Consider the following 27,530-nt stretch of genomic DNA (forward strand, 5'->3'; position numbering starts at 1 on the left):
ATTATTAAAGTTTACAAAAGGGAATAAAGTAAAAAGGAAAAGAATGAGAAAGAAAATAGTACTTACATTTGGTCCTATAGTTACAAGGGTTGATTATCTCACTCGCTAGATCAGCTTGGAGTATAATCAGTCTATACCAAGATGTGATTCATATAGTCACCTATTATTTAAAAAATAATCTTACAACAATTGCTCTATTTCAGACAATTTTTTGGCTGATAAGGGTATCCATTCCTTTTATTTAACAAACATTTGCTGAGTTTCTGTACTATGCCATTTACTATTCAGGGTGATGGGAAAGGAAAAGATATAATGCATTTACTTTAAGGGGCCTAGAGTTTTATTGGAAGAGAAACAAATAAATAGTTATATTCTGTAATTGCTTCCTAGACACAAGGCCAAAATGCCAGGGCACTAGTGAATCACATGGGAAGAATATTAAAATAATGGCACAGGAAGGATAATGAATATGAGTTCTACATTTTTCAGTCTTCCTATAGATTTTGCTGAATGCTTTAAGTTTTATTTGTAATAACAAGCTTAATTTTCACAACATCAAGATATAGCCATTCCAGTGGTTATTGCTGCTTTATAAATTCAACAAAAAATTTAAATCATTTGCCTAACATTACATGATTTGGAATGGTTGGGATTAAAGCATAGGCAGAATGGATCAAATGGAAGGTAAATTAAAAAAAAAAACTCCAGAGAGCTCAAACATGTTGTATACATTTTCTGGAAGTTGTATAATCAGGTGAAGTGAGAGGATGGGAAAGAAACGTCTCCACCTTAAGCAGGGCCTAAGTCATTCAATCAAAAAAGAAAAGGGAAAAATAAGTTTAGATAGTGAAGGAGATAAAAAAAATACTACATTTCTCACTAATAAAAATTTTTAAAAAGTGTCAGAAATAAAAACAAAGTTTTTACCACTTTAAAAAAAATACTACATTTCACTGAGAGCAATAAGGAGTCATCATCAATATATATGAACCAACTTAAGTTTGCATTTTAGAAAAATTCCCTCTGTGTATGTGTGTATATATAGAGAGAGAGTCCTGTAATTCTAATGTCAAGTTTATCTGCTAAGTGCTATTACTAATCATATAGTGAAGATAAGGAAACTAAGCACAGAGAGGTAAGTAATCTTGAAATAGCATACTGCTAGTAAATTAACAAGCTGAGATTTGAACCCAGAGAGTCAGACTCTGTACACAATCCACTGAGCTGTGATGGGCATTGAAGGTAGATTCTTAGATTTTCATCAAGTTCTCTAAAAAAGAATCAAAATCAGTAAGAAAACTAGTAAGAATCAAATTATAAAAAAATAGGAAAAAATAAGAAATAATGAGTTGTTAGAAATAGTCATATATATGTGTATATAATTTTCATATTTCTGGGTTGAATAACTTGAGGGGATGTTGGTGACATTCCTAAACATCACCAACATGTGAGGAGGAAAAACAATGATACATTTTCTTTTGAATATAGTGACTGAGGTGACCATAGAACAATTTGACCCTTAAAAGCAGATGAATAAGAATCTGGAATTCAGGAGGGTTAATCTGAATGATCGGATGAATTGACATGTGTTGTAAATCACGACTCAGATTCATATCCATGAAACAAATAAAATGATGGAAGGTGTCAACAATGCTGAAAGTCATAGATCCTTTGGAGAATTAGATGGAAAAAAGCCTTTTCTTCTCATTAATACAAAGGCCAAAGTACAAGTTGTTTCCAGTTTCAGATAAGTTATCTACCAAGAGTATTAGCCCACCAACATTAACGAAAGATAATTGGTAGTTCTTTGAAGGACAGACTGAAAACATACTTGGGTGAGAGAAAAGATGTTTGAGAAATCTTATTTTTTTGTGGCATATAAGCGGAAAAGTAAATTTCTTTCAAGTGAATTTATGAAAAGTTAATTTTGATGACCTCTTGGGTGAATTTAAGGGAAGAGCACAATTCTGGGGCTTAGGTTGAAGAATAAAATGAGCTTGCTCTTCAAGCATGTATTCTCCCTTGAACATTTCTCTCTTGAATGTCTCTTTGAATCTTTGCTTGCTTGTGTTTTCACTCTTGAACATGTACTTTCTCCTCTCCTCTAGCATCTTTCTAAATAAGTTTCATTCAAAAAAATCTACTTTGCTTCACAACTGAGAGTGATCGAGAGAGAGAGAGAGAGAGAGACAATAACATGACATAGAGAAAGTGGAAGCGTGGTGTTGTCCTCATATGTACTCAAAACTTGAATGTGACAGGAGAGATAAAAATTTTACATGGGGAAGTATACAGAATAGAGAAAAAGAAAATGAAAAAATGATTAAGAGGCATGAGTATGTTTATATACTTAGTTCCCTAATATGAAGATTAAATTTCAGCTCATATGGAGCTTCTCATGAAGCTGATTTTTAAAATGTCCTTCACCTCATCTGAAAGATAGAATAATTGATACTACAAAATTTTAAGGGATTTCGATGATTTGGTTGAAAGTGTTTTTCCCAGAGGCTGACTGCAGTGGTATGGAACATTTGATCATTATTTTTGGTCTTCTGGCCTTCTGAAAAGGGGAAATGAGGCATTTGCTTCCTTCCCAGTGCTGAGGAGACATTTGGCTCTGTTCTCAGAATAATTCTACCATCTGAAAGGAATTTACCTCCCGTGCAGTGTCTATTGAGTTTGTGGAGTAAATCATTCAGTCAAGGGATGAGATAGTTTGAACTCCTGCAAGTCTCTTGAGTTCAGAATGACTCTAAAAACATTACAGGATATGGGAGGAAATTAAAACTTTTGAATGCCACTCATATAAACATTGATAAAGATAGAGAATATAATTTTCACTGAGTAAAATATTTGGTTTCTCATTGACTACTTGTAATGCACAATTTAACATTAGGCAAAAAGCAAAGAAAAATACAGGAAGTCATCTGCTGAACATGACAGTGCGCACTTGTTCCCATTTAATGAGGGGAATGCTTTATCTTGACAGAAAATTGTATGTCAAACATTTACAATTTCCTTAAAATGAGCCAAACTTGCTAGCACTTCCTTTCATAAAACCCAATGGCTTAAGGGGAAAGTGACTGTTTATTTTTGGAAATGGTATATTTCTCCTTTTTTGATGGAACACATTATCTTCCTTTTGAAAAGCCATAATTTCTGTTAAAAAATTGTGTGAATAGCAGATAGCCGAACTAATGATAACAAAATAAAAAATAATACAATCCTTGACCTCTCCCATGAACTATTTCTAAACCACATCTTTTGGGGAAGATTTGAAATTTTGTGGTTAATTCTTTTTTTGGAGTTAGAGTTTCAACTTCAGAAAGTAGTCTATCTGAGAGGGCTATCTCCTGGTTCCAGCTGGGCCTGGAAGTTACCAGGGTGAGAGGCCACACAAAAAAAGTGTTGCCTTGATGTTCCAGCATCACTATGACCAAACTCCATGTCTTCTTTTTCTGATTTCATGGCCTTGTTGGCTAAAGCAGAGAAGTCCAAAATATTTAGAATAGAATTTCAACTAAGTCATTTCCTGGATTCATTCACACTCAAGTCAAATTCAACAGATATTTTCTAAGTCTAAGGGCATAATGGGACAGTGGACATTACAGATAAGCTAGCTATACTCAGTTGAAAAAAAAATAAACCACCCTGTAATTACTGAGAAGATTTTTAAAAGCTCCTTATTTACATCATACAGTTTATATTAGCTATATAATGAAACTTGCATGAAATTTCTTATTTTACAAATGGGTAAAAAAGAAACCTGAGAAATTTTAAGACTGTATATTGAGGGCCAAATATACATCAAGCATATTATTATTCACAAAAGATTTTTCTGAACATCAATTGGACAGAACTTGAAAGCCTATTGATTTTTTTAGCTTTGTATAGGGGTTCATCATTAAAAGAATATCACCCTCCTAACTAATTCTAAGTACACTTAGAATCTCATAGCATTGCTTGCTTTGGATGTTCTCATTTAAAGTGCCACCATCCTATATAAAGAATCATGTTAATATGATTTACTAAGAGTAACCTGCTTTTTAAATGATTTTATGATAAGGTAAATTATTAAATGTAATCCCAGTTAGTGCATGCATGTTATAATGTCTCTTCATGTATTCTTGATTAGTTTTAGGTTTGAACATTGTTTCACAACCAGTGTGATTTCCTTTAAAACAATGATTTTGAATTCTGAGTTTAAGTAGAGATTTGATTCAAAAGAAAGATTTTGGCCATTGTTTTTTCCTTAATGAACACACAAATTCATGAAGTGAAGTAAACCAAAATCTCAACCATAATTAATCCAGCCCGTGTCATTAGAACTAGTTGTTGTTGTTGTTGTTTAAATGGGGAATGTGGGTAATAGGTCCATACGTCCATACCTTACTGTGCTCAGTGTTTTCTCTTGGGCCCACATTCAGGGATCACTCCATATAATGCTCAAAGGACCACAGATGAAGCCAGATTAGGAAACATGGAAGACAAATTCCAAACACCAGCTAGAACTAGAACTAAATTTTTTATGAAGACAGTCTCTTTGACAGTATCTTGGAGAGCTATGTTCTTTGCCGTCTAGAAGTCATGGCACAGGGTCTTGAAGAAGGAGGAACAAGGACACATTAGGCCTAGTCCCAGTGCTGCTACTACTTTGCTTAGCACAACAATACTGTATACCTTAGAGAGAAAAAACACTTCTATTAATCTTCCTGTTTTCTGAAACTCCTCACTTGATATCACTCCTAATGATTAAGGATACCATCAATTCCTAGTAGATTTCCCACTGGTAGTCTAGTACTGCTGTTCTGTCTGTTTCACCACAAGAATGAGAATCAAAGTTAATATATCTATGGTGAGAGTCAACTGTTATTCCTTAAAAAGTTATAAGTGAAGTGTAATTTTTTTGTTGTTGTTGTTGCTTTTGTATTTGGGGTGGAGAGGGTGTGGGTATTGTTTCCAAAGCATCTGGCAACTTTTCTTTTGTTTAAAGCATTGCCCAAGGACTCTCCTTCTTTCAATGGTTTTTGCTGAAAACAATGTCTACCTAAAGGAGGGCATAAAATATGTCCTTTAAGCTTTCCCACCTGCACAGCAAGTCTTTTGCTCAAAAACACTATATTCTGGTAAGACTAAAAACGTGACTCAGTAAATTAATATACATAAAACACTAGAAATATATTTATTAATGAAACGACATTTTGGAGAAATGGCAAGGATCAGATAACACTCATAGCATTCCATTAGAGTATACAAAGAGAAAACACAAATGAATGTCATTAAAAATATGTGGTCACCAACTAAATGAACTTGTGGGTAAATCTATTATGCATTTCTTTCTCATTTGTGGTTGCTTGAAGAATAATATGTGTTCACCATACCATCAATTATCTATGAGTTTCAACATTAGAGAAGAATTAGAAAAGAATTTATTTAAATATAGTAATCCCGGAAAAAGTATGTAGGGATTGTACAGTGGGTGGAAAGTATTTCACTTACATGTGGCCTACCTGGGTTTGATCCCCAATATTCATTTGATCCTCTGAGCACCACCAGGAGTGATTCCTAAGTGCAGAGCTAGGAGTATGGTGATTCATCCTTTATTATATGCTTAAATTATCATTTAAATTTTATCCTCTTTTTAAAATGTACTGCCTTTTCCTCGGGCACATACAGAAAGCCTTTAGCTATTTTTCTCATCCTCATGATTTATTTTAGAACATGGATAAAAAAAAAAACATACAAAAACATATACATATACCCATTCTCAATTCTTCCACCAGTCCTTAAAAATTTGCAACTTTTAGCAAATAATCTTTATTTGGGAAATCAAGTAATATTGCTAATAAGAATAATATGCGAAACAAATAAGGATAAATCCTGGTCAGTATGACTTTCAGTATGTGGTCATTATAAAACTCCGTGTGGCTAACTAGGGACTTCCCCTACTTCCTAATCTTCTTTTAGTATATATTGTTGTTATTATTGTTGTTGTTTTGGACACTGTGGTTTACAAACTATTACTGGTACAATTTTATATGAGAATTATTTTAGGATCATAACCTCCACCCAGGTTTTCGCTTCCCTCCATCTTTGTCCCAGTGTCTCTCACCCTCTCCTCCTTCCTGTGGCAAACTTCCTACTGAGGACAAGTATTCACTTTCTGCTGCCCTTGGGCATTTGTTATCCCCTTCGATGGTTTTTATATCTCACATATGAGAAAGATTATTCTGTGTCTGCTCTTCTGACTAACTTCACTCTGCATGACTCTCTCCAGCTCAATCCTCATGGAAGTACATTTTAAATTTATTTTTCTTCCTTACAGCCAAGTAGTATTCCATTGTGTATATATATCATGATTTCTTTATCCTGTCATCTGTTCTTGAACACTTGGATTATTTCTCGATTTGGCTTTTGTGAATAGTTCTCCACTGGATAGAGAAAGCAGATGTCTTTTCTAAATTGAGGTTTTGGACCTTTAGGGTAGATGCCCAGAAGTGCAATTGCTGGGTCATATGAAGACTAAGTTTCTAGTTTTTTGAGAAGTGTCTATATTATTTTCCCTCTCTTAGATTTAAAAGTTGGGGGTCATCAAGGTTTCACGTGTTTTCTGAAAAATTCTAATCCCACAGATAATTCTACTGCTTGTGACTCTCTCCTGTCCTCTTCTTATTTTTCTTTTTACTTCTTTAGTTTTCTTCTAGTAATTTCTGTCTCTGATTACTCTTTCATAATCCCTTTTTCCATAAGAAGAGGTTTACCATTCAGAGTGAACTCCGGTTCTGATTTGCCCAAACCCTTGAGTATTGTGCCTTTATCCTCTGAAGTAGCATATATTTCTGGGGTCTCTATGATGGATGACTCATAGGAGTTTTATCCGAGTTTAACTATACTCTTGGGTTAATAAAAACTAGTTAAGATTTTCTCATACTTTAAAGTGACTCACTGCTTAAAAGATTGGCAGAATAACAAAATAACATATAAAATATTTATAAGGACCATCTCATAATCGGTTAAGTGAAAGGAAGCATAAAATCATGTCACATGAAATTCAGTTGTGTGTATGTGTGTGTGTGAAAGAGAGAGAGGGAGAGAAGAGAGAGGATTAAGTCATGTGAAATTGGTAGTTTGTGTAGGTGCAAGACAAACAGATATCAACACATATTTAGATTTGTACACATCTATGTGTGCGTGTGTGTCTATGTAGCACTGCACTATAGCACTGTCCTCCCATTGTTCATCAATTTGCTTGAGAGGGTCCAGTAATGCCTCCATTGTGAGACTTGTTGTTACTGTGTTTGGCATTCGAATATGTCATGGGTAGCTTGCCAGGCTTTGCTCAGTGGGTGAGATACTCTCCGTAGCTTGCCAGGCTCTCCAAGAGCGGTGGAGGAAGCAAACCTGGGTTGACGGGCCCTGCCAAGTGCAAAACAAATGCCCTACCACTGTACTTTCGCTCCAGTCTATGTGTGTCTGTGTATAAGAGATAAAATAACAATTTTGAAGTTTTGAATTTAGAAACATAAGGCTTTTTATGTATTTATGCAATATGTGTGATGTTTAGTAACCCATGAGTTAAGAAATTATCCTGATGCTACCCACAAAGGAAATAGTGGATTTTTTTTTATTGTTATACTTTATCTAAACACCGTGATTTGCATTGTTGTCCATGATGCATTTGTTACAGGCATTTGCTATCTCAACACCAATCCCACCACCACCATCACCTTCCTTCCACCATTGTCTTCATTTTCCCAATCACCCTTCATCTGCCTCTGTAGTAAGCCCAAAATAATTTATATTGCCTGTTACTACTAAATGACTAAGGAAATTATAAAAAAAAATTCAGTGAAAGCAAATTTGTGAAAATTGTTGTATCTCACCATGGGCTCTTTAAGTCCTTGTCTGAGGGTTGACTAGGCTGTTGTTGCTAGTTGAGCCTTATGTTAATGATTTTGTTCATTGAACTTATGTGGCTTCTACATTGCATTCCCATCTAATCTGGTATGCTTCTGCTGGAATGTTGGTGTTGTAGAGTTTGGAGGTGTAGCTGTTGCACACTCCAGAAAATCCATAATCTTTAATTAGGCAGTGAGTTTACTTGGCAACGATTGTGGGATGTGGGTGTGGCTGCTGCGGTTTCTGGAAGTATGAGTGGGGAGTATGGGAAATCTTCCCTCACCACACTCTGAGAAGACCCCAGAATTCTCTTTCAAAATGGTGTATCTAGAATTATCAGCATCTCTGCAGAGCTCAGTCGTGAGGCAGTGGAATCTGACCGTTGTGAACACAGGGCTGTTACGTGGCTGCCAGGAGTTGGTAAAGGGCAGGGATTTGGTCTAACCCCCCCTCCCAAGGGTGCCCCTTGGTTCTCAGCCAGGGACTATTGTATCTGAGAAGTTTTGAGGCTAGATGATCTCCTCTGAGATTATTCATGAGTTTGTAAAGCTGGACCTATAGATGAGCTTACATTACAGAGGTTGTGGGATGTGAAAATATTTAATATTACTGTAGACCTTTCTTTTGTTTTATATTTTCATAGGGGCACCTTCTGGTGCTTAGGGAACACTTCTGGCTCTGAATCCAGAGGTAGTTTCTGCTAGGTTCAGGGACTATATGTGGTGCCTGGTATGGAACCTGGGTTGGCCACAGGCCAGGCAAATGCTCTCCCCACTGTACTATCTCTGTGGCCCCTAAATCTTTTCATTTCTTTTGTACTCTTAAAATAAAAGTTTTACTTTCTTCTATTTCTAAAGTACCCTTTCAAATAAATGGGAATACTAGGGAGTTTTTAAATGGCCTTTTCTTGAAATGCCAAATGCCTGACTAAAAATTACAGAAGAATCTTCTCAATCATTTACACCTTGACAAATATGTTATTTTACTCCTCTGAATACTAAGTTAATACCAGTGATCTATTAAACTGAAAATCACAGATTTAGGATAAATTCCTGTTTCTATGAACTTCCTAATGGTGATAATCCAGAAGTGCCATACAGATCACTCTTAAACCAATAATGTGATCCATGTACATGTAATAGTTGCTGCAAAGTAATGGAGACATTTGAACTTTAACCATATTAAGATGTTAAAAGGATACTTAAAAAAAATTGATTCCTTGTAATAACTTATTAGGAAATGAGTAAGATCAGGGACTTTGGTTTTTTACATTGTCTGGTAGCAAGCCTAAATGCCATCTGAAGTTTTTACTGTTTGCTGAGAAAGAGAATTACCAACTCCACATTCCAGGAAGTTTTCTCTTGAGGGTTCATCTGAACTGAAGTGACCCTCTGCCTCTGCTTTTATGGTTCTTCCCTGAAGTCAGGCTGGTGGCAGATATACCATCTGGATTGAAATTGGTTGGGTAAATGAAGGAAAGTGTTGAATAAAGCAACAGCTGTTGGAATCAGGGTTTCGGGTTCCTTATTGACTGAATGTTGGCTGGTGAAAGACAGATATGCCTTGCATGTGTTCCTTTAGATCATGAAGATTTGGTTGTACAGATAAGGCAAATGAGAAAATTAAATAATGATTTATTTCCTAAATGTTTTAGATGTATTTAATGATACTGGTGTGAATAAAGGATTTGAACTAGCTATATTAACCTTTTAAAATTTAGTTCAGATAAATATTTTTTATATATCTTATTCTTTCAGGTGTGTTGATTCTTCTGGACAGCCTTTCCCAAGTATACCTTGCATATATATGTATATATATATACATATATATATATACAGCCATCTTGCATACTTCAGATTCCTTGGTACCTTCAGTGTAGTAATTGTGTACATCATTTCTCTTTGGTGCTATATTTAATCTGGAAACATTATAACCCTAGTTAGTGTTGCTTGCAATCTTGTGATCAGATAGTCAATTTACCAAATCGTAGTTACATTGTTTGAAATCTGAACGTACTTTAACTTCTATCCTAGATTATTCAAGGAGACAGTTAAATAAATGATCTCATTGCATAAATCAGATTGAGTCAGAGTTTTCCCTATCTTGAAAGCTTCTGTAGATAAAGCTATTGTAAGGTATATCTGTATTTATTTATATCTAATATATGTGGGCCTAATATGGGAATATAGATATTAAATCACTTGATAGATGTAAATCACACTTTCCAGTATATATATATATATATATATACTGATGGCTGTTTTAATGATTATTATCTTCGTTATGAGGGAAAGCCTAATTATATCTATATTTTACACACATGTTATATATCTCTACATAGATTACTTTATAAAGAATATGGTATAGATCACATAGATATATAGATATAATTAAGACTAATATATTTCTCCCAGAGATAGTAATCATATTAAAGGGAGTTTAGAGGAGTAGGAAGATTGTATAGCAGGTTAGACACATGCTTTGCATGCAGCTAATTCACATTTGACCTATGGAACCCCATATGGTCCCCTGAGCACCACCAGGAGTGAGCCCTGAGCACCAATAAGTGTGGCCTAAAAGGTAAAAAATAAAAGGGAGGGGTCAGGTTAGAGTTTTCATATATATTATATTATCTCTATTATTTAAGAAGAGCCACACAAATAGATGTTTAATCACTGTTAAATTATATAGAATGGATTAAAAACAGAGAGAAAATAGGCTTTTTCTATGAGATCATTTAAGAATTCTTAATCTCTTTGTTATCTATTCACTTTCATTAGTTTCTGTGTGTGTGAAGCAGAGTTTTTACTGACTTTCTTATTTAGATAGATGTGAAGGGAGAGAAAGGGAGAAGTACATTTTAGAGAGTGAAAGCAGTCTACTCCAGAGTGGTAATAGGCAAGCAAAGAAATGTAGAGACAGGCAAGTGAGAAAAGTGCCCAAGGAAAAACACAGGCTTGAAGAGCAAGCCTATTAATATTTTGAATGATGACAACTCAGGTAGGGTTATAGAACCAATACAAGAAAGAATGCAAGGCTTGGAAGCTTAGATAACATACGACAAATGAAAGTTGAAGTAGCAGCAGGAACTGGAGGTTAAAAAGTGCACACAGTGTCAAAAATAACTGGTGTCTTAGAAATCTTTGTAGAAGCTAGAAACCGTGATTGTGAAATAAAACCCAAGCGTATAAGGAAAAGAAATACAATGATGGAATCTGAGTGACCCTTCATACAGTACTTGAGAAAAAGAACCCAATGAAAATGAAAGATAAAAGACAATTTGAGAAGTAGAAAAGGAACTAAGTGAGAAACTAGTATGAAAGCAAGCAAAAATATTGACAGTCTCAAAATCTGTAAAAGACAGGAGGTGGAGGAGGCTTTTCTCAAATAGTTTTCATCTTCTTAGTAAACTGTAAAGCAAGGTCCTATATAAAGAATGAGAAAGTCATCTTCTGTGATTCCCTTCTGCGAGGAAAGGCGTGGGGAAGATTAGACTGACTTTCCTTTCCTGCAAAGAGCAATTTCTCAACTTGCTTCTGTTGCTTCTGTAACTTGCTTTGCTGGTCATAGCTCCTGCAGCCCCTTACCCTTGGTACCTATTGTCTGCTGCTGATGTGTTTTTGCTTTTATAAATTCATCCTTAACTGTCTTCGGACTGGAATGCTAATTCACTTGTCAACTTTTGTAATAAAGATTCTCATTTAAGAAAAAATGGAAGAAAGAAATAAAATAGGAAAAAAGCTTTAGTATTGGAAGAAATAGAAGTGCTGAAAATATACATTGCAGGTAATATTTAAAAAAAATCTTTTAGAAATAACCAAGGACTTGACTGAGCATCATGGAGAACTCAACAGAATTTAGAAAATATGCCGTGGGATGGCAGGAAGTAGCATCACTTAGAGTGTTTGCAATCCAAAAACGAGTGGGAAATAGAGTGGTAAACCCTTCTTGGGGTCAGGATTCACCAGTACAAGGGACTAGTTGATGGAAAGTGGATAAATTGCACTCACCTAGAGAGTAATTCCTGGCTCTGATAGAAGCCCAGTAGAAAGAAAGAGAAGGTAGACAGGGTTTACAGTGATGGTGGGGATCTAGGTCCTCAAAGACAGACTTTTTAAGAATAGGAATGGGAAGATGAAGATAAGTCAGAGGCACTTTCTCCATACACAAGGACCAGAGGACCTTAAAAGCATCCCTGTAAGGCTCCTACCAGACATGACTCCTGGTGTCCCGTAGCAATCCTAAATCTTAGCAGTATTTCATACCTATTGGCTTGTCTCACCTTGGCAGAGCATGACTGAGATGTGAACCCTGGGCTCCCTGATCACTGTTTGGGGGTCACTTCCCACCCCTAGAAGAATTAAGGAAGAGTAGAAGAAAATATAAAATATATTGTTAAAGAGTTATTTTAGCTGCAGAGATCAAGTTTTGCTTAATTCATGCTTTGAATCTATTATAAAAAGTATGAATCACTAGGACAGACAAATTCTTTTAATGTTCTTATTATTCTTCCCAGTTCTATACTTATTTTATCCTCTTTCCATACTCTTCTGTTTTCTCTTTTATTTTTTATACATTTCTTCAGTCTTCAACTTCCATCTTATTTACCCTCAAGACCTACAAAAATTTAAATTTATTTTTGATTCTGACACTTGTAGCGTTCAATTATATTTATCATTGTCTTTCATTGTGTTAAAATGTTTAAGTGTCCTTTTACATATAATTTATAGTATATTAAATTACTTGGGTTCTTTTCAGACTTAAACAACAACGCCCTAAATTAGTCAGTGAGTAAAATAAGCCAATTAGCTAAGTCTGACAAAAAGGACTGGTTCATTTAATCAGAAAAGTAACTAGTCAATTGGAATTGCCCAGTGATTAGGCAAATATAGTATTTTCATATGTGGGTGAAAGATGACAGTATCCTTTAACCCATTAACTAGACTGAATAGCTTTCCCTAGCTCTAGTACCTCTTCAATAAGGAATACAGTGATATAGTGTCAGCACTGATAAAAAAGTTATTGCCATGCAAGAAAAATACTACCATTCTTGAGACTTTAGTTCCATGTTGTGTGTTATTTACACTCCTGCCCCAGAAATATATATGAATATATTACACATACACATTGTCCCTATTTTAATCTTGCAGTTGAAACAGAATAAAACCTAAAAGTCTTTTACCCTTGTAAAAAAGGTTCTCATTCAATACATACTATATAATAATATTATCAAAGGAACATTGTAGATAAAGCTTTTAAATTGTTTATAAGTGCTTTAAACTCTAAGTTATAACCTGCAAAAAATTTTTTTCTGCATAATCTTTATTAATTAACAATTCAGGACCCAGTATAATCTTTGGAAATAATGAATATATACTCTGGAAGAATGTGTTTAATGTGTCAAAAGTAATCAAACTATTTTTAAAAGTTAAATATCTACATTAGATATGTTGCCATAATAATAACAGATCCTCAGGATAACTATAGTTGTATCTTTTATGGAAGAATCTTCAAGTATTTTTCTCATTATTAAACTCTAGCTTCCAGAGAAGAAGGTAATACCAACATTTTGGGTTTTTTCTTAGTTATTGAAATAGTTTCTTTCTTCCCACACAACCGCCTCATCACCCACGTCTTCCTGAAGAGGAAAAGACAAGCAGACAGGAGGTGACAAAGAAGTGGGAAGGGAATGCACTCTGCATAGCCAAGCCAACGAGAGGAGGAAGTGGTGTACTGAACAAGAGAAGCATTTTCCTCTTAGATAAATGACTTTCTCCATCTCTCACCCCAAAAAAGAAAACTGGGCTTACCATTGGATTCCTGTTGACCACATCTTCCTGTGTTATTCATAAATTTTAGTTGGTATTTCTCTCCATTCCTCTCTTAGTGTACCTAATTTGGTTACTTTCAACAGAAAATCAGACATTTAGAACTTAGGCAAGTTTCATTTTAGAAAAATAACAATCTATTAGCTTGAACTGCATTAATGTTTTTTAAATATAATACCTTCATATAATCATGATTGACATGCCAAATACCACTAAAGATGGTTTCTGAATAAGCATTTATATTTCTATTTTTGTCATTCCCCAATATTCTATGTGATACTTATTTACTTTTTATTATACTGTACTACAGGATACTTCTTTATATATGACCTCATATTCTTCTGCCTGCATAGTTTGTCTTGATAATTTCATAGTAATGCTATTATTTAGATGTATTGATAAATCATAAAGACATGAACTGCAGATAAAACCTTGATGCTACTGAATGTTACAATTGTCTCTCTCGCATTCTTTCTTTCTCTCTTTACATATGCATGTATATATATATATATATATATATTTTGTCAGTGTCCCTAACATAGTTATTTCATTTTCTTGAAATGTAGTTTCTTTTTTTTCAGTTTGAAATATTTGAATTGAGATAGCTCTTTCCCCACATTTCTTAGACTGTTTGTTTTAATTACTCAGAAATTAGTAACTTCAAAAAATGTAAATGATGGAGAATGGGCACTGGTGGGGGAATGGGTACTGGATCATTGTATAACTGAAACCCAAGCACAAAAAATTGTAAGTCTACAACTGTACCTCATGGTGTGTCACTAATAAAAATTAAAAAAAAGAAATTAGTAACTTCATGCATCTTCAAGTTTAAATGAAGCTAGTATTTTTAGCTTTTGAGAGCAATTAAAATAAATTTGAAAGCATTGATTCATAGCTTATCCTGAATTTCCTTATTATAAAAGATCAGTGTGACTCTAAATGATTTAAAGCAGATGGTCATTAGAGAGTCTCGGGCCAGAGGGATAGTATGGTGGGTGAGGTGGGTAAGGTTCTTGGCTGGCACACAGTCACTTGATTCCATCTCCAACAAGGCATGTGGTCTCCCAGGAACCACTAGAAGTGATCCCTGAGAAGAGCCAGATATAAGCCCTGAACACAGGTGGTTGTAGCTTCCAAATATAAAAATAAACGGGAGACTTTAAAGTTATAAAATATTCTTCAACTCCTACAAAAAAAGTTAGTAAAACCAATTGAAATTATTTATATGGGATAATAGTTCATAAATAGTATTCAAATATATTGCTTATATCTTTATCTGAGGAATACTAAATATAAATTTCATGGATTGCTTTTTAATCTCATTAAGAATTTAGTGGGAGCATCCAAGTGAATAAAATAAAGTTTTTTTCTTGATAGAACCTATTTCTAATTTAATTTCCCTTTTTTCCCACTTCACTTCCAGTCTTTATTGCATTCTTCATATTTTTAATTTGATTTTAAATCTCATTTCATTTTTTCCCTTTAATTGTCTATCTCTCACCTAATAGTTTAACTTTAGGGTATTAAATTGAAAATAAAATTTTCTTTTGAGGAAGTTAATCCAATTGGAGACACCCTTCTATTTTATAAACCTAATAAATTGTTATTTTTAATGAAAACACTTTAGAAGTAACTTTAGCTATAGGGGTAGGGAGGAATAAGACTACTTTCTTTTAGCATTTTAAGCCTCTTTATTGCAGTTTTGTTTGATTTTGTTGTCTTTGTCTACATTTTCCTAAGAAATATACGTCAGAATATTTTAGACAGTTTTCCAGAATGTTGACAAAACTGCTAGCATTTGGAGGTCAGGCATGATCACGTCTTTTATCCCTTGAATTGATGTTCTGAAAAAAATGTAAAGATTAACATCATTTAAGAAATCTTTAAAAAATATACAAAGTATTTAGAAAAGTTAGAAAATTTCTCTACAAATTTCTTTAGCTTTGTAATTTTGTGAGTCACTTCAAAATCTAGTATTGACATTATGACTAATTTCTCAGTAAATGCAAACTGACATTTTTGGGGAAGAAATCAAGACTTGCTAACTATATTTGCCAGGTGGGTACTAACAGTACTGATCTTATTCACATATTGCATCTCTTTTTTTGTTGTTGTTGCAGTTTTACTAAAGGGAGGAAAAAAAGAGGAAGAGAAACCATTTAGAGACTGTGCTGATGTATATCAAGCTGGTTTTAATAAAAGTGGAATCTACACTATTTATATTAACAATATGCCAGAACCCAAAAAGGTAAAACCAGAAGTGTTTGTTTACGAGATGTAAAGCAGATCCTAGTCGAATTGCTGAATAATCAGATTGATTTGTGAGCTTGTTAAACAGAAAATATATTTGCTTGAGCTATTTTCTGCCAAGGATGTTCTGTTTCCCAGGTCCATAAAAGATGAAAATCCTCTTATACAGACTTACCCAACCCCCACCATCCAACCTCTCTTTCACACTAAACTTTCTATTATGTTTTCTCAATTTGGGGATGTTCTGCTGATCATAAACACTTGCCTTATACAGCTTACATTTTGAAAGCACATTTTGAAAGCACACTTTTAGTAAGACGACTTAGGAGCAAGGTCCCATGGACCCAAGTAGTACATGTTACCTTTACCCAAAATCCTGAGGAGAGGGAGCTAATGACATAAAGTTATTTCCAGAATTACTGCTTCCTCATAATTTTGAAAAGATGCTTCTGATATTTCTTCTAAAAGAAATTTCTAAAAATGTCTTTTAAAAGAAAAGAAGGTTGGAGGGTTGCATTCAAGTATATTAAATAGACCCAAAGCAAAACATTTTAAATAGGCAAATACTATCTTCCTGCTGTCAAATTTCATTCCTATAGACCTTTTCACTTCTTATTCATTAAATTGTTGGTTCATCTCTCTATTCATTACATATTAAGTGGATGTCATTTTTCAGCTGCAAGCAGTAATGCATTATAAAAGAAAAATTCCCAGTGCAGTGGCAAAGACAATGACACAAATAAGTATAACATACTGTAAAGTGTAGTGAGAGAACTGCATTTATCTTAAAGCAGTTTCCGGAAAGCCTTGTATGTGGATAGCCCTGCTACTCAACTCAACATATAAAAGTTTTTACTAAATCCCCCAAATGACTTCCCTTGCAGTGTTAGAAGGAACAGTACAAGGGAAAAGATAGAAAAGCTTTATAACTCTTTTTTTTAACTCCACCTCAAGTCTCAGACACTTGTCCCTATTTCTTTGAGTATCATGAAGATGCTTTTGGAAGACCTCCTTGATTTACTGAAGCAAATTTGAGTGATTTGCTACCAGAGTTCTACAAGGCAAGAATTAATTTTTGTGCCATTTTTATCTTTAATTTTCTTGGCTGGGGTATAGTGTTTTTTTTAACATATAGTAGGTCATCAATAAATGTGTGCTGAAATGAATGACCAATTAAAAATAATGCCAACACTTGTATTAGTATATGATGGTTATACCTAAGTCAGTAGGCGAGAAAATGAATATTAAAGACCAGATTGTCAGAGACCATATAAATTGTCAAACCCTAGAAACTAGACTCTACTAGCATCCTCTATCCCCTATTTTCAATAATGAGTAGTGGTTTAGTTTGATGTATTTGTCCCTTTGCTGGAACAAGCTTTTTGTATGAAAGATGCCTTTGCACTGTTCTGTAACAGAAAGGAGGAACAGAAAAATGCAGAGGGGCTGGGGGAAGGTGTCAGGGAGAGTTCTTTCAGATAAAATGCTAGGAAAATGCGCTATGGAAGCATCATTTTTCCAAATAAATGTTACACAGATAGAAAATATTTGATACTAGTTTTAAATATGCTCAGAAAAATCTTCACTCACTGTAAAGCTTGCAAAAGTTCTTACAAGGGTAGGAGTTTCAAGGTAGCCTAAATGAAAACATAACAAAAAGTTCCAGCATTTCTTTGGATAAAAGATACAAGGTAATAAAGTTGGGCTATTTATGCAATTGACAAAATATTAAGAGAAATTATTCATCTTTTAAGTAGAGAACAGTATGTATACTTACTTTTTGTAATGTTTTTGACTAACACAGCTTTTTCCAAGAAAGAATGTCTACAAAATTTCAAAAAGTGTTATCTTTTCAAACTAGATGTAGAGACCTCAGGTGGTTTTCTGGTTCTTAATTTTTTGGAAGAGGACCGAAAAGACATTTAAATATTGTTTACTTTTCATATTCTTAATGACTGTCATTCTCTTTCTGAATTCTCTTCAGTGTATAGTGGTAAAGTAGTTGTATTGTGATGGGGTGCTTAGGGGTTAATTTTAGAGGGAGACAGTGAGATGGGATCATAATGTTTAAGAGGCAATGTTAAGAGCTGGGGATGTATCGACAACCCAATAATAATGGAGTTGAGTCTGGGAACCATCTGTTGTAGAGGACGACAATGAGGAACAGGGTCCTCCTGACCTCAAACACAGGCAGATAGCCCTATTCAGGCCCTCTGTGCATTCACCTTTTTAACAGCTGATTATAATGTAGCTAGCATTGAGGTCACCAACCCCCTTAGTGGGTTTTTCTGAATGCATTATTGCTGTTCAAATGCACATAAGCACTGTAGTACATAATTACATAATCTAGAACCTATCAATCATTTACTTAAATCCCACCTAAAATCCTACCTTAATGTGATGCAATCACCTAATTTACCCTGCAGATATAGTATAAAAACATAATTGTTCAGGTATTTCAGAATCAGCTACAATTGGCATGTTCTACCCACTCCTACACTTTGGAGTAGCATGTTAAATAAATCTACTTAGTTTGTTAATGTGGAATTTGTATTTAGGTATATTCTCTTCAGTTCATAGCTGATCAAGCTAGAACAAAGGACTTATCATCACTCACAATCTACCTGGTGCCATTTCTCTGACATATAGTAGTAGAAAAATATATGTTTTTCTTTAATTTCATAGACTTCTAGACAAAATGCTTTATTGTAAGTTTAGTTTTTTCTAAAAATGCCCCCAAATTAAATTACAATACTGCTTATAGTAAAAAATATAAAAATTTTCTGAATTTTTATTCCCCTAATTCTTGGAAAAGGACTTTAAATGTATCGAATCTTTAAAAAATCTATTTAAGGTTATGAAAAAACAACATAAACTAGCATAATCATTCCAAATTGTATAGGGCAAAAAGCATAAAAACTATGTGAATCAAATTACCTCTTTTTGTTTGGGTTTTAATCCCCATATTATATTAAAAGGTATTTAATGCTTGAAAGCTTTGACCTTGCCTGGGATAAGTGCCAGTTCAATTTTTTCTTGGATAAAGTTAAACCCAAATCATCTGATCAATAAATGCAACAGGCATAACATATGTAGGAAGAATCTTATATACAGGAAGAACACCACCAGATAACACAAACTTCACAATATTGGCAAATAAATATTTCAAGCCTTTTCCTGTCTCAAATCCTTCTGAAACAAAACATCTATTTTCTTGATTTTTCCTCTATTAATCATACACTTTCTGCTTTCCTCTAACTCCAAATACAATTTATTTTTTGTCTATTAGTGAATTCAAGTTCTTAAATATTCAGTAAAATGTTGCTTATTCAAACACTAGTGGTGAGAGTACTATTGACAAAAAACAGACCATTATAATAATAAGCACAAATTTCATGAGCTATCATGTATTTTGGCCTTATGCAGTCCATGTTATTCATAACAAATTATAAATAATAAATCATAAGCACTATTATATAGCATACAGTAAAAACCTAAATTCATGGTATACAGATAACATAATACATATGTTTATGTAAAATATATCTGATATTAGAGGAATGACAAAGTGTAATGTGTCAAACACTTCTAAATATCCTATGTGCCTGAATTAATTTAATCCTTGTTACAGATCTGAGAGAGAGAGAGATCAGAGGTGGACTTTGAATATGATAACACTAATTATAGGGCACCAGCCAATCTAAAATTCATCTCCCTTGGACCCATCTTTCACACATAACAGCTACTCTCATCTGTTATTATTTGGTCATATTAAAAATCATGAAATATATATATATATATATATATATTCAGCCTAACTTTTATGCACCTCATTTTGCAATGCAAGTAACTTGACTGAATAATTTTATCCATGTAGATCTCACTTTCTCTGAGTTTTAATGAAGTGTGAATCCTTTATCAAAACCATGATACTTAGCACTAAAATGATTTTACCTAAATGATAATGATTAAACATTTTTAATCAATTTAAAATTATAAATGAAAAGCTGCTTATTAGAAAAATACTCACTAAAATAATTGGCGACTATAAAATGTAAAATATGGATTAACCAATCAATAAAATTCTATACTATAAAATTCAATAAACAAGTGATATTGGTTACTTCCAACAACATATTTTCTTGATATTTCACTTTTAAGTTTCATTACTGAAGTTATTTATTGATCACTTATCTCAAATTCCTATCATGTATTCTTTAAAGGGTGCCATCAGATTTTATTCTCAGTAGAAATTCTGCAATCTCTCCTCATTGTCAGTAATGGCTCCTTCATTTTAAATATTCTTTCTGTATTTTCTTAATCTTTATTTTTCTTGATTAGTTCTAAATATTTGGTTAAGTAGATCACCTCCCTAACTAAAAATCTAGTCCCAGCTTAAATTACATTCCATTAATCAAGTTTTCCTATTTTATCTTTATATTTTAAAAATCAAATCCCCATTTACTTAACAATATGCATTTAGTATCTGCTATAAACTGGCCTAGGTTTAGAGATACCAGCAAATGAAATTATCTGCCAACCTAAAGGTTACTTATGTATTTTGTCTTCATCAGCTGTTCATCAGAATCTGTTTCTTGGATATACAGGGACACTCATCCAACCCCACCTTTCACATATCTTTTATTATTTTTAAATCCTTTAAATAATTTATCATCAGGCTGTCTACTTCTACTTTAAGCAGATTACCCCCAGTGAAATTTTTTAAATTAGATAGACATAGCGTTCAAATCTGGATTCAGTATTTATTACTACTGATAACATTATTCATTCAGTATTTAGTATGATTCAGTATTTTTATTCAGTATTTATTGATTCTTTTTTGACTGGAGAGATAGCACAGTGGGTAAAGCGTTTGCTTTGCACGTTGCCAACCCAGGTTTGATTCCTCCCCCCCCTCAGAAAGCTGGGCAAGCTACCTAGAGTATCTCGGACTCAAGGCAAAGCCTGGCAAATTCCCCGTGATGTATACAATATGCCAAAATTAGTAACAACAAGTCTCACAATTGATTGTGAGACATTACTGTTGCCACTTGAGCAAATTTATTGATTCAGTATTATTATGGATTCAGTATTTATTGCTAATAATAATAGTAATGATTATGATTGTTCATCATAACATCTCTAGCTATAACAGAACCAATGTCCTAATACATTTGTTGAATGCAAATTTAGTGAATTGAATGAGTTAGAATTAAATAGGCCTAAAGACTTAGCTGGAGGTTATATTGAGGACAAAGAGCAGGTATGGAGGGTTAAGGGATTAGTAGAGAGGGAATTTAGGGACAGTGAGTGGAATTTCAAATTTACTATCTTGGAGATGAGTCAAGTCCAGTATGATGAAAACATAAGGAATGGGTAGCTGTTGGCACAGTAGAGCCCTGGGAGAGTACTTTGCCTGTTAAATATGTTCATAACTAGGCATGCATCTCTTTAGTTCCTTTCATGCTAAGAAAATGCATGGATAACTGTGTCGTTTGAATGACAGTCTGTGTCTTTGTTTTCATATCCTTGTGCTATTCGTGCTCCAAATTTAATGCCTCTGGGAAAATGCTTGAGGTTTTTCTTTTAATCAGAGCTTAACTCTATGTCTATGAAGCTTGCCTGCTGCTGTTATATCTCATCCACACCTTTATCCGGCCTCCAGAAAGCTTTAGTAGTGAATTGTTGGGGGAATGGTGTTTCCCATAACTGGACCCTTGAATAATCAAACTGCCATATTCATCTACATCAATTACACTGATTGCTCTCCAAAGATAATCCCATTACAGATAAAGTTTCTCTCCTTGGGCGGACTATAGGGAAAATGAATCAATTTCTAAATAAAAACTATTGTATTTAGAGTAATTGAAATAAGCATGAACCTCTGAAAGATTTGGATAACTTCTTTCCACATGGGAAAGAAATGCTTGTCGCAGTTAGAAGGAATACAGTATGTCATAGTCTCATCTTATTGTTCATGATGAAACTTCAAGCAAATAATGTGTTCTCCATATGCTGAAGACTAAATATTGTCCCAAATGTAATACTGAAACATCAAGACTAATTATGGTAGTAAGTAAAGATATTGGAATTAATATGTAATGAAATATGTAATAAATATGACTTTCCCCCAAATATTTATTTATATTGATATTTCAGTGAATTCATTTTTTTGTTTTGTTTTTGGTGTTGGCACCATATTCAGCAAGGTTCAGGGTATACTCCTGGCTCTACAGTCAGGTATCACTCCTGGCAATGCGTGGGGCCCATATGGGATATTGGGGATTAAACCCAGGTGGGCCATGTGCAAGGCAAACACCCTACATACTGTACTATCTATCTGCCCCAAACATTTCAATGAATTTAAAATGAAAATGTTGAAGTCTTATGTTTTGGAAATAAAATATTCTATAATTTTGGAGACAAGTAGAATTGTTCACCGATTTGCTCTACCGGGCACCAGTAACATCTTCATTGTGAGACTTGTTGTTACTGTTTTTGGCATATCGAATACGCCACGAAGAGCATGCCAGGCTCTACCTTGCGGGTGGGATACTCTCAGTAGCTTGCTGGACTCTCTGAGAGGGACAGAGGAATTGAACCTGGATCAGCTGCGTGCAAGGCAAATGCCCTACCTGCTGTGCTATCACTCCAGTCCATGGAGATGTCTCAAAAAATTAAAAATAGAATTATCAAGTATTTACTACTTATACTCTTTGGTATCTCTCCCCAAAATTCAAAGCAGTTTTTCTTATCTATTTAAAGATAGTTCTCCTGGGCTTGAGTGATAGTACCATGGGTAGGACACTTGCCTTGCACAAGGCCAACCAGGGTTTGATCCCTAGTGACATATATGGTACCCAAGCTCCATCAGGAGTGAACCCTGAGCACCAGAGCCTGAGTAAACCTTGAGCACTGCCAGATGTGACCTAAAACCCAGAAGAAGAAAAAAAGTACACTTTAAGTATACTTAAATAAATTATACACAAGTAATTATTATTACTAAAGTTTATAATACTTATTTTTATAGTTTGGTTTAGTCAACAGATGACTTAAATTTGCATAAGTAATTTATGTACCTTTGATGGAATTTGATTGGAATCAGCTCACTATTGGAAATATGTTTAAGACATCTACGTTAATATATTTACATGATGTAATTTTTACTCTTATTTGTTTATTGGGTTTTTTTAATGCCACCCCCACTCCCCCCCATCCCTGGCTTTCTGCTCAGGTATCAATCCTGTCAGGGCTTAGGGACCATATGGGGTGCCAAGGATGAAATCTGGGTCAGTCATGTGCAAGACAAGTGCCCTATTCTCTGTACTTTCTCTCTGGACCCTTCTGCTATGAAATGTATGTGATGAAGGTTTTGTAAAGCAAATTTTCACTTGATTTCATTTTCCATTTTTCAGGTCTTTTGCAATATGGATCTTAATGGGGGAGGTTGGACTGTAATACAACATCGTGAAGATGGAAGTCTGGATTTCCAAAGAGGTTGGAAAGAATATAAAATGGTAAGATGGAGAATTTACAATGTTTTTTGATGCTTTATTATGGGCTATATTCATCCAACTGTGTAATAAGTCCTTATATTTTTGAACTGTTTTCCAGTTATGTTTAAAATAAAATGGTACATTAGTGACATTATTTTCATTGAACACAAAACCATCTTAACCCATTTTCATTAAATCATTTCCATGTGTACAATCAGAAGGAAAATTATTACTGAAAATCTTTGACTCACTGCTGTGCAGGGACTGGATTTGTTCCTGGTCAAATCTTGTTTGGGAAAGCTAGAACCCAGACCCAGGCTAGATATCGTAGCTGAAACAAGGGAGGTGTGCAGGTATGCAGGTCACAGAGCAGAATGCAAACTACTAATGACCTTACTTATGTGAAGGGCCAATAATGGCTGTTGATGCAGAGCTTCACTAAATGACCTGGATGTGCCCTTCCAGTATTTTATCCCAGGGTGAGACTTCTTATATGGCAGTTAAGAATAACACAAGTATGAAATAGAAGTGCCAGACAATTTTTAAGGTTCATGAGCCCAGAACTGGGGAGAGTCATTTCCATTGCATTCCTTTGGTTAAGGTTGATGACAGGACCAGTACAGATTCAAGGTCAAAGAGGTGCCCGAAGTGTGAACTGTGAACTATAGTTCACTGGCTTCTTCAGAATAACAGCACAGGTCATTATCATCATCCCCATCATTATAGTTAATCGTTTCATTATTTAATATGTGCATAAATTATTATCTATTTTTATATCAAATGTCAGCTATTACTGCCTCAATTTTAAGAGAAACTAGAAAAATTGGGTGATCAACTTTTACAGGATAATGTAGTAAATAGATGGAATAATTCTTAATCCTATAACCATATAGTCAGTGACCACAATAGTAACTACTAAAATCTGCTGGTAGAATGCCAAGATACAGTAATGAAAGAGGCTTTCCAGTTTTGAACTAATCATCTTTTATATATAAATCTCCCAGATGATGGTTATGTTGAAAAATATCCCTATCTGGAGGTAATGAAAATGGTGAAGAAAAATTATATACTAGCCTGAGTTCTATTTCTATATTCTTATAGATAATGTGTAACTGTGGGTAATTTGGCATCATAGTTCACCCATAAGTCGATTCATAGTTGGTTGAATGACAGTAAACACCATTTTAAAAAATGATGTGATGTTTATAATGATATCTCTGTGCTATAATAGTTTTATCATATTCTCAATTCAACACTGAAAGTAGATTAATGGGCATTTTATTTGAAGTTACATGAACTTGGAGCCTTGATGTCTTTGTTTTGTTTTATTTTTGGAGCGATGCTCATGGCTCTGCACTCAGGAATCATTCTCGGTGGTGCTCAGGGGTCATATAGTAGATGCCAGAGATTCCCAGGTCAGCCACATGCAAGGCAAGCACCCTACCTGTTGGGCTATTTCTTCATCCCCTGATGTCTTCAATAAACTATAAACTCTAGATATTAAGGTACTCTGAGACCACCAGAATAGAATTTTATCTTGTAAAGAGATGGAAAGTTCTTCAGTTTGGACAAAACACAAAGCAAACTGAATATAAGGTGATGATGACAATAAGCTTGAAAACCTAGTATTGGAATTATGGAACTAATTGCTTGGCTTTAAGCTTATTGTATGGTTGGTTACTTAAAAACAAATTATTAGTGAATTCATTCTACAGTCACAGTAATTTTCAGTGACAAAAACTACAGAACTTACTGTTGTCTGTCACTGTTTGGCCATATCAATAATGTGCTTTCATTTTTGGAGATGAACTTTTTCTGGAGGATACAAGCATGGTGGAGGCAGCTGAGTCGAAGGGAGACTCCTCAACCTAAAAGAAAGAAAATGGTCCTAAGATTGTCTGATGGTTATTTTAATTGACAAAATGAAGATATGTGACATAAAACCCTGCTACTTGAAATGTGATCCAAGGATCAGAAGCTGTAACTTCAGCTGAGTTTCCCAGACATGCATAAACTCAAGTTTACCCCAGAACTCCTGCATTTTAATGTGTTTTTAATTTTATCTATTTATTTTGCTTTTTGGGTCACACCAGTGATGTTCAGGAGTTACTCCTGGCTCTGCACTCAGTTATTACTCCTGGCGGTGCTTGGGGGACCTTATGGAATGCTGGAAATCAAACCCGGGTTGGCTGCATGTAAGGCAAATGCCCTACCTGCCATGCTATCTCTCCAGCCTCTTAAGGTGTTTTGTAAAGATGGGAGTTCCATTGTCAATGGAAGGCCTTTTCACCTAGGCAAAATTAACCTTAAATATAAATAAAACTGGCCAATGGTCACTTGTTTCCAGTGTGAATGAACTGTTAATTAATTAGTGAGAACCAGCTCCTCAGTGTAAACATCCCAGTAGAAGGCAGATTGCCATCTTCCATGAATGTCATGGAGAATTGGAATGTCTGTGTCTAAGGTTCCTTTCTGCTGAGTGATGTTAAGAACATGAGACAGAAAGATTGTCTAAGTTCTTCTAAAAGAGGACCTTTGTACTATGTCTTTACTCTGGCATTTACAAATGGAGGGATTTGGAGTACTCTTACCTTAACTTTCTCACTTGTTCAGATGGGGCAAATAATAGTGTCGCCGTACTGATACTGTGTACCTCACTTGCCTTACAGGGACATTGTGAGGAATAGAAAGTGATCCTAAGTATAGCCAGGAGTAAACCTTGAGTACTGTGAAGTGTAACCCCCAAACAGAAAGAAAGATGCTGGGGTGGGGGTGGAGGGAAGCAGAAGAAAGAGAAAGGAGTAAAATCACTGGGCACAGTAGATTTTTAGTAAACAGTTTTGTTTTTATTTTATTTTTATTATTCAGGATAATAACATCAAAGACATGAAAAACTTGCATTTAACTTTGCCAAAATACTATTTTTTGAACTACCTTGTTAACTCCTGATTATTTTCACACTACTAGTAAATGTGAAGAAGTCTTCTGAAATCCAACCGAGGATGGGAAAAGTTTCAGAGAAACTGAAATGCATTATTATTAATGTTAGTGATAATAGAAAGTTAATATAAAGTTGTCTCCATGGTGACTTTCCAAAATGGTGAATTATTAGCTGCAAGCTTTCTTGGCAAACTATACATGTTTAGAGACTGACATATGAAGTATGATGTTGTTTCATGTCTTATAAAAATTTAGAAAATACATATGTTAAGCAGTTTTTCTCACAAGGAGAATGAGATTGAAATTATTCTTCAGTCCAAATTGTTGTAAATTTATCCTTCTCCCCTTTTTTGTCAATTTTACATGCCCAGAAAATAAGATAAACTCTGAAACGCCAGCACATTCGGGCCAAATAAGACTGAAGACTTCTTTGTTTTAATTAAAGGAATTCATCATATATTCCGACATCGCTGGCCTTCACCAAAACACATGGTAGAAAGTGTTGCAGTTGTTTCCTTTTGAGCCGTTCTTTCACCTAGAGACAAAATAACATACCTCCACAGAGAATGGATGTACACTCCTTATGCCAGTGCTTATCAATCACGCCTACTTCTGCTTCTCGCATCAAAAGATCCGGCTGCTAGGGTGCACATCCTCTGGGAAAACAAGAACTTCTTGGCATGCACCACTTCCTCCTCAATCTTCACCAGTCTATCCTATACATAAGATGCTTCGCTTCTTTCTCCAGCACTGAGTAAAGAAATAAAGTATTATCCGTCCTTCCCCTCTGCCCTCCCTTTCTCCTTCCCTTCATGCAGGTTATCTGAGGACTGCCTCGTGCCTCAAAACACAAAGTATTAAAGTTTTTGGAGCAAAATATTAAAATGACAGTACAGTTATCCATTATATGTTAGAATAATTCTCAATCCTGTTGCAACTTAAAAAAATCTACAGTTTATTCTTAAATTTGCTTGTCTACAGATGTCTTTTACCTGAGCTTTGTTTTCATTTACCAAAACCCCCCTCTAAGAGGAGATTTAGTAAAATCTATTTTATGGATTTTTAAAGATGTTTGCCAAGAAGGAAGTCTGGAGTGGACCTTTTTAATGAGGCACTT

At 34.6% G+C, this 27,530-nt stretch overlaps 1 protein-coding gene across 2 annotated transcripts in view; it reads left to right on the top strand.

Annotated features, from left to right (window-relative positions):
- The window catches only part of ANGPT1 (angiopoietin 1), a 274,095-nt gene that overhangs the window by 193,710 nt on the left and 52,855 nt on the right, over window positions 1-27,530 (top strand). For both annotated transcript variants that reach the window (XM_056109883.1, XM_056109891.1), the window contains exons 5-6: window positions 15,848-15,975; window positions 23,393-23,494. In XM_056109883.1, coding sequence (XP_055965858.1) covers window positions 15,848-15,975; window positions 23,393-23,494 — 230 coding nt within the window. The remainder of the gene's footprint in view (window positions 1-15,847; window positions 15,976-23,392; window positions 23,495-27,530) is intronic.

Source organism: Sorex fumeus, unplaced genomic scaffold (assembly GCF_029834395.1).
Source record: "Sorex fumeus unplaced genomic scaffold, SorFum_2.1 ptg000002l, whole genome shotgun sequence".
Lineage (NCBI taxonomy): Eukaryota > Metazoa > Chordata > Mammalia > Eulipotyphla > Soricidae > Sorex > Sorex fumeus.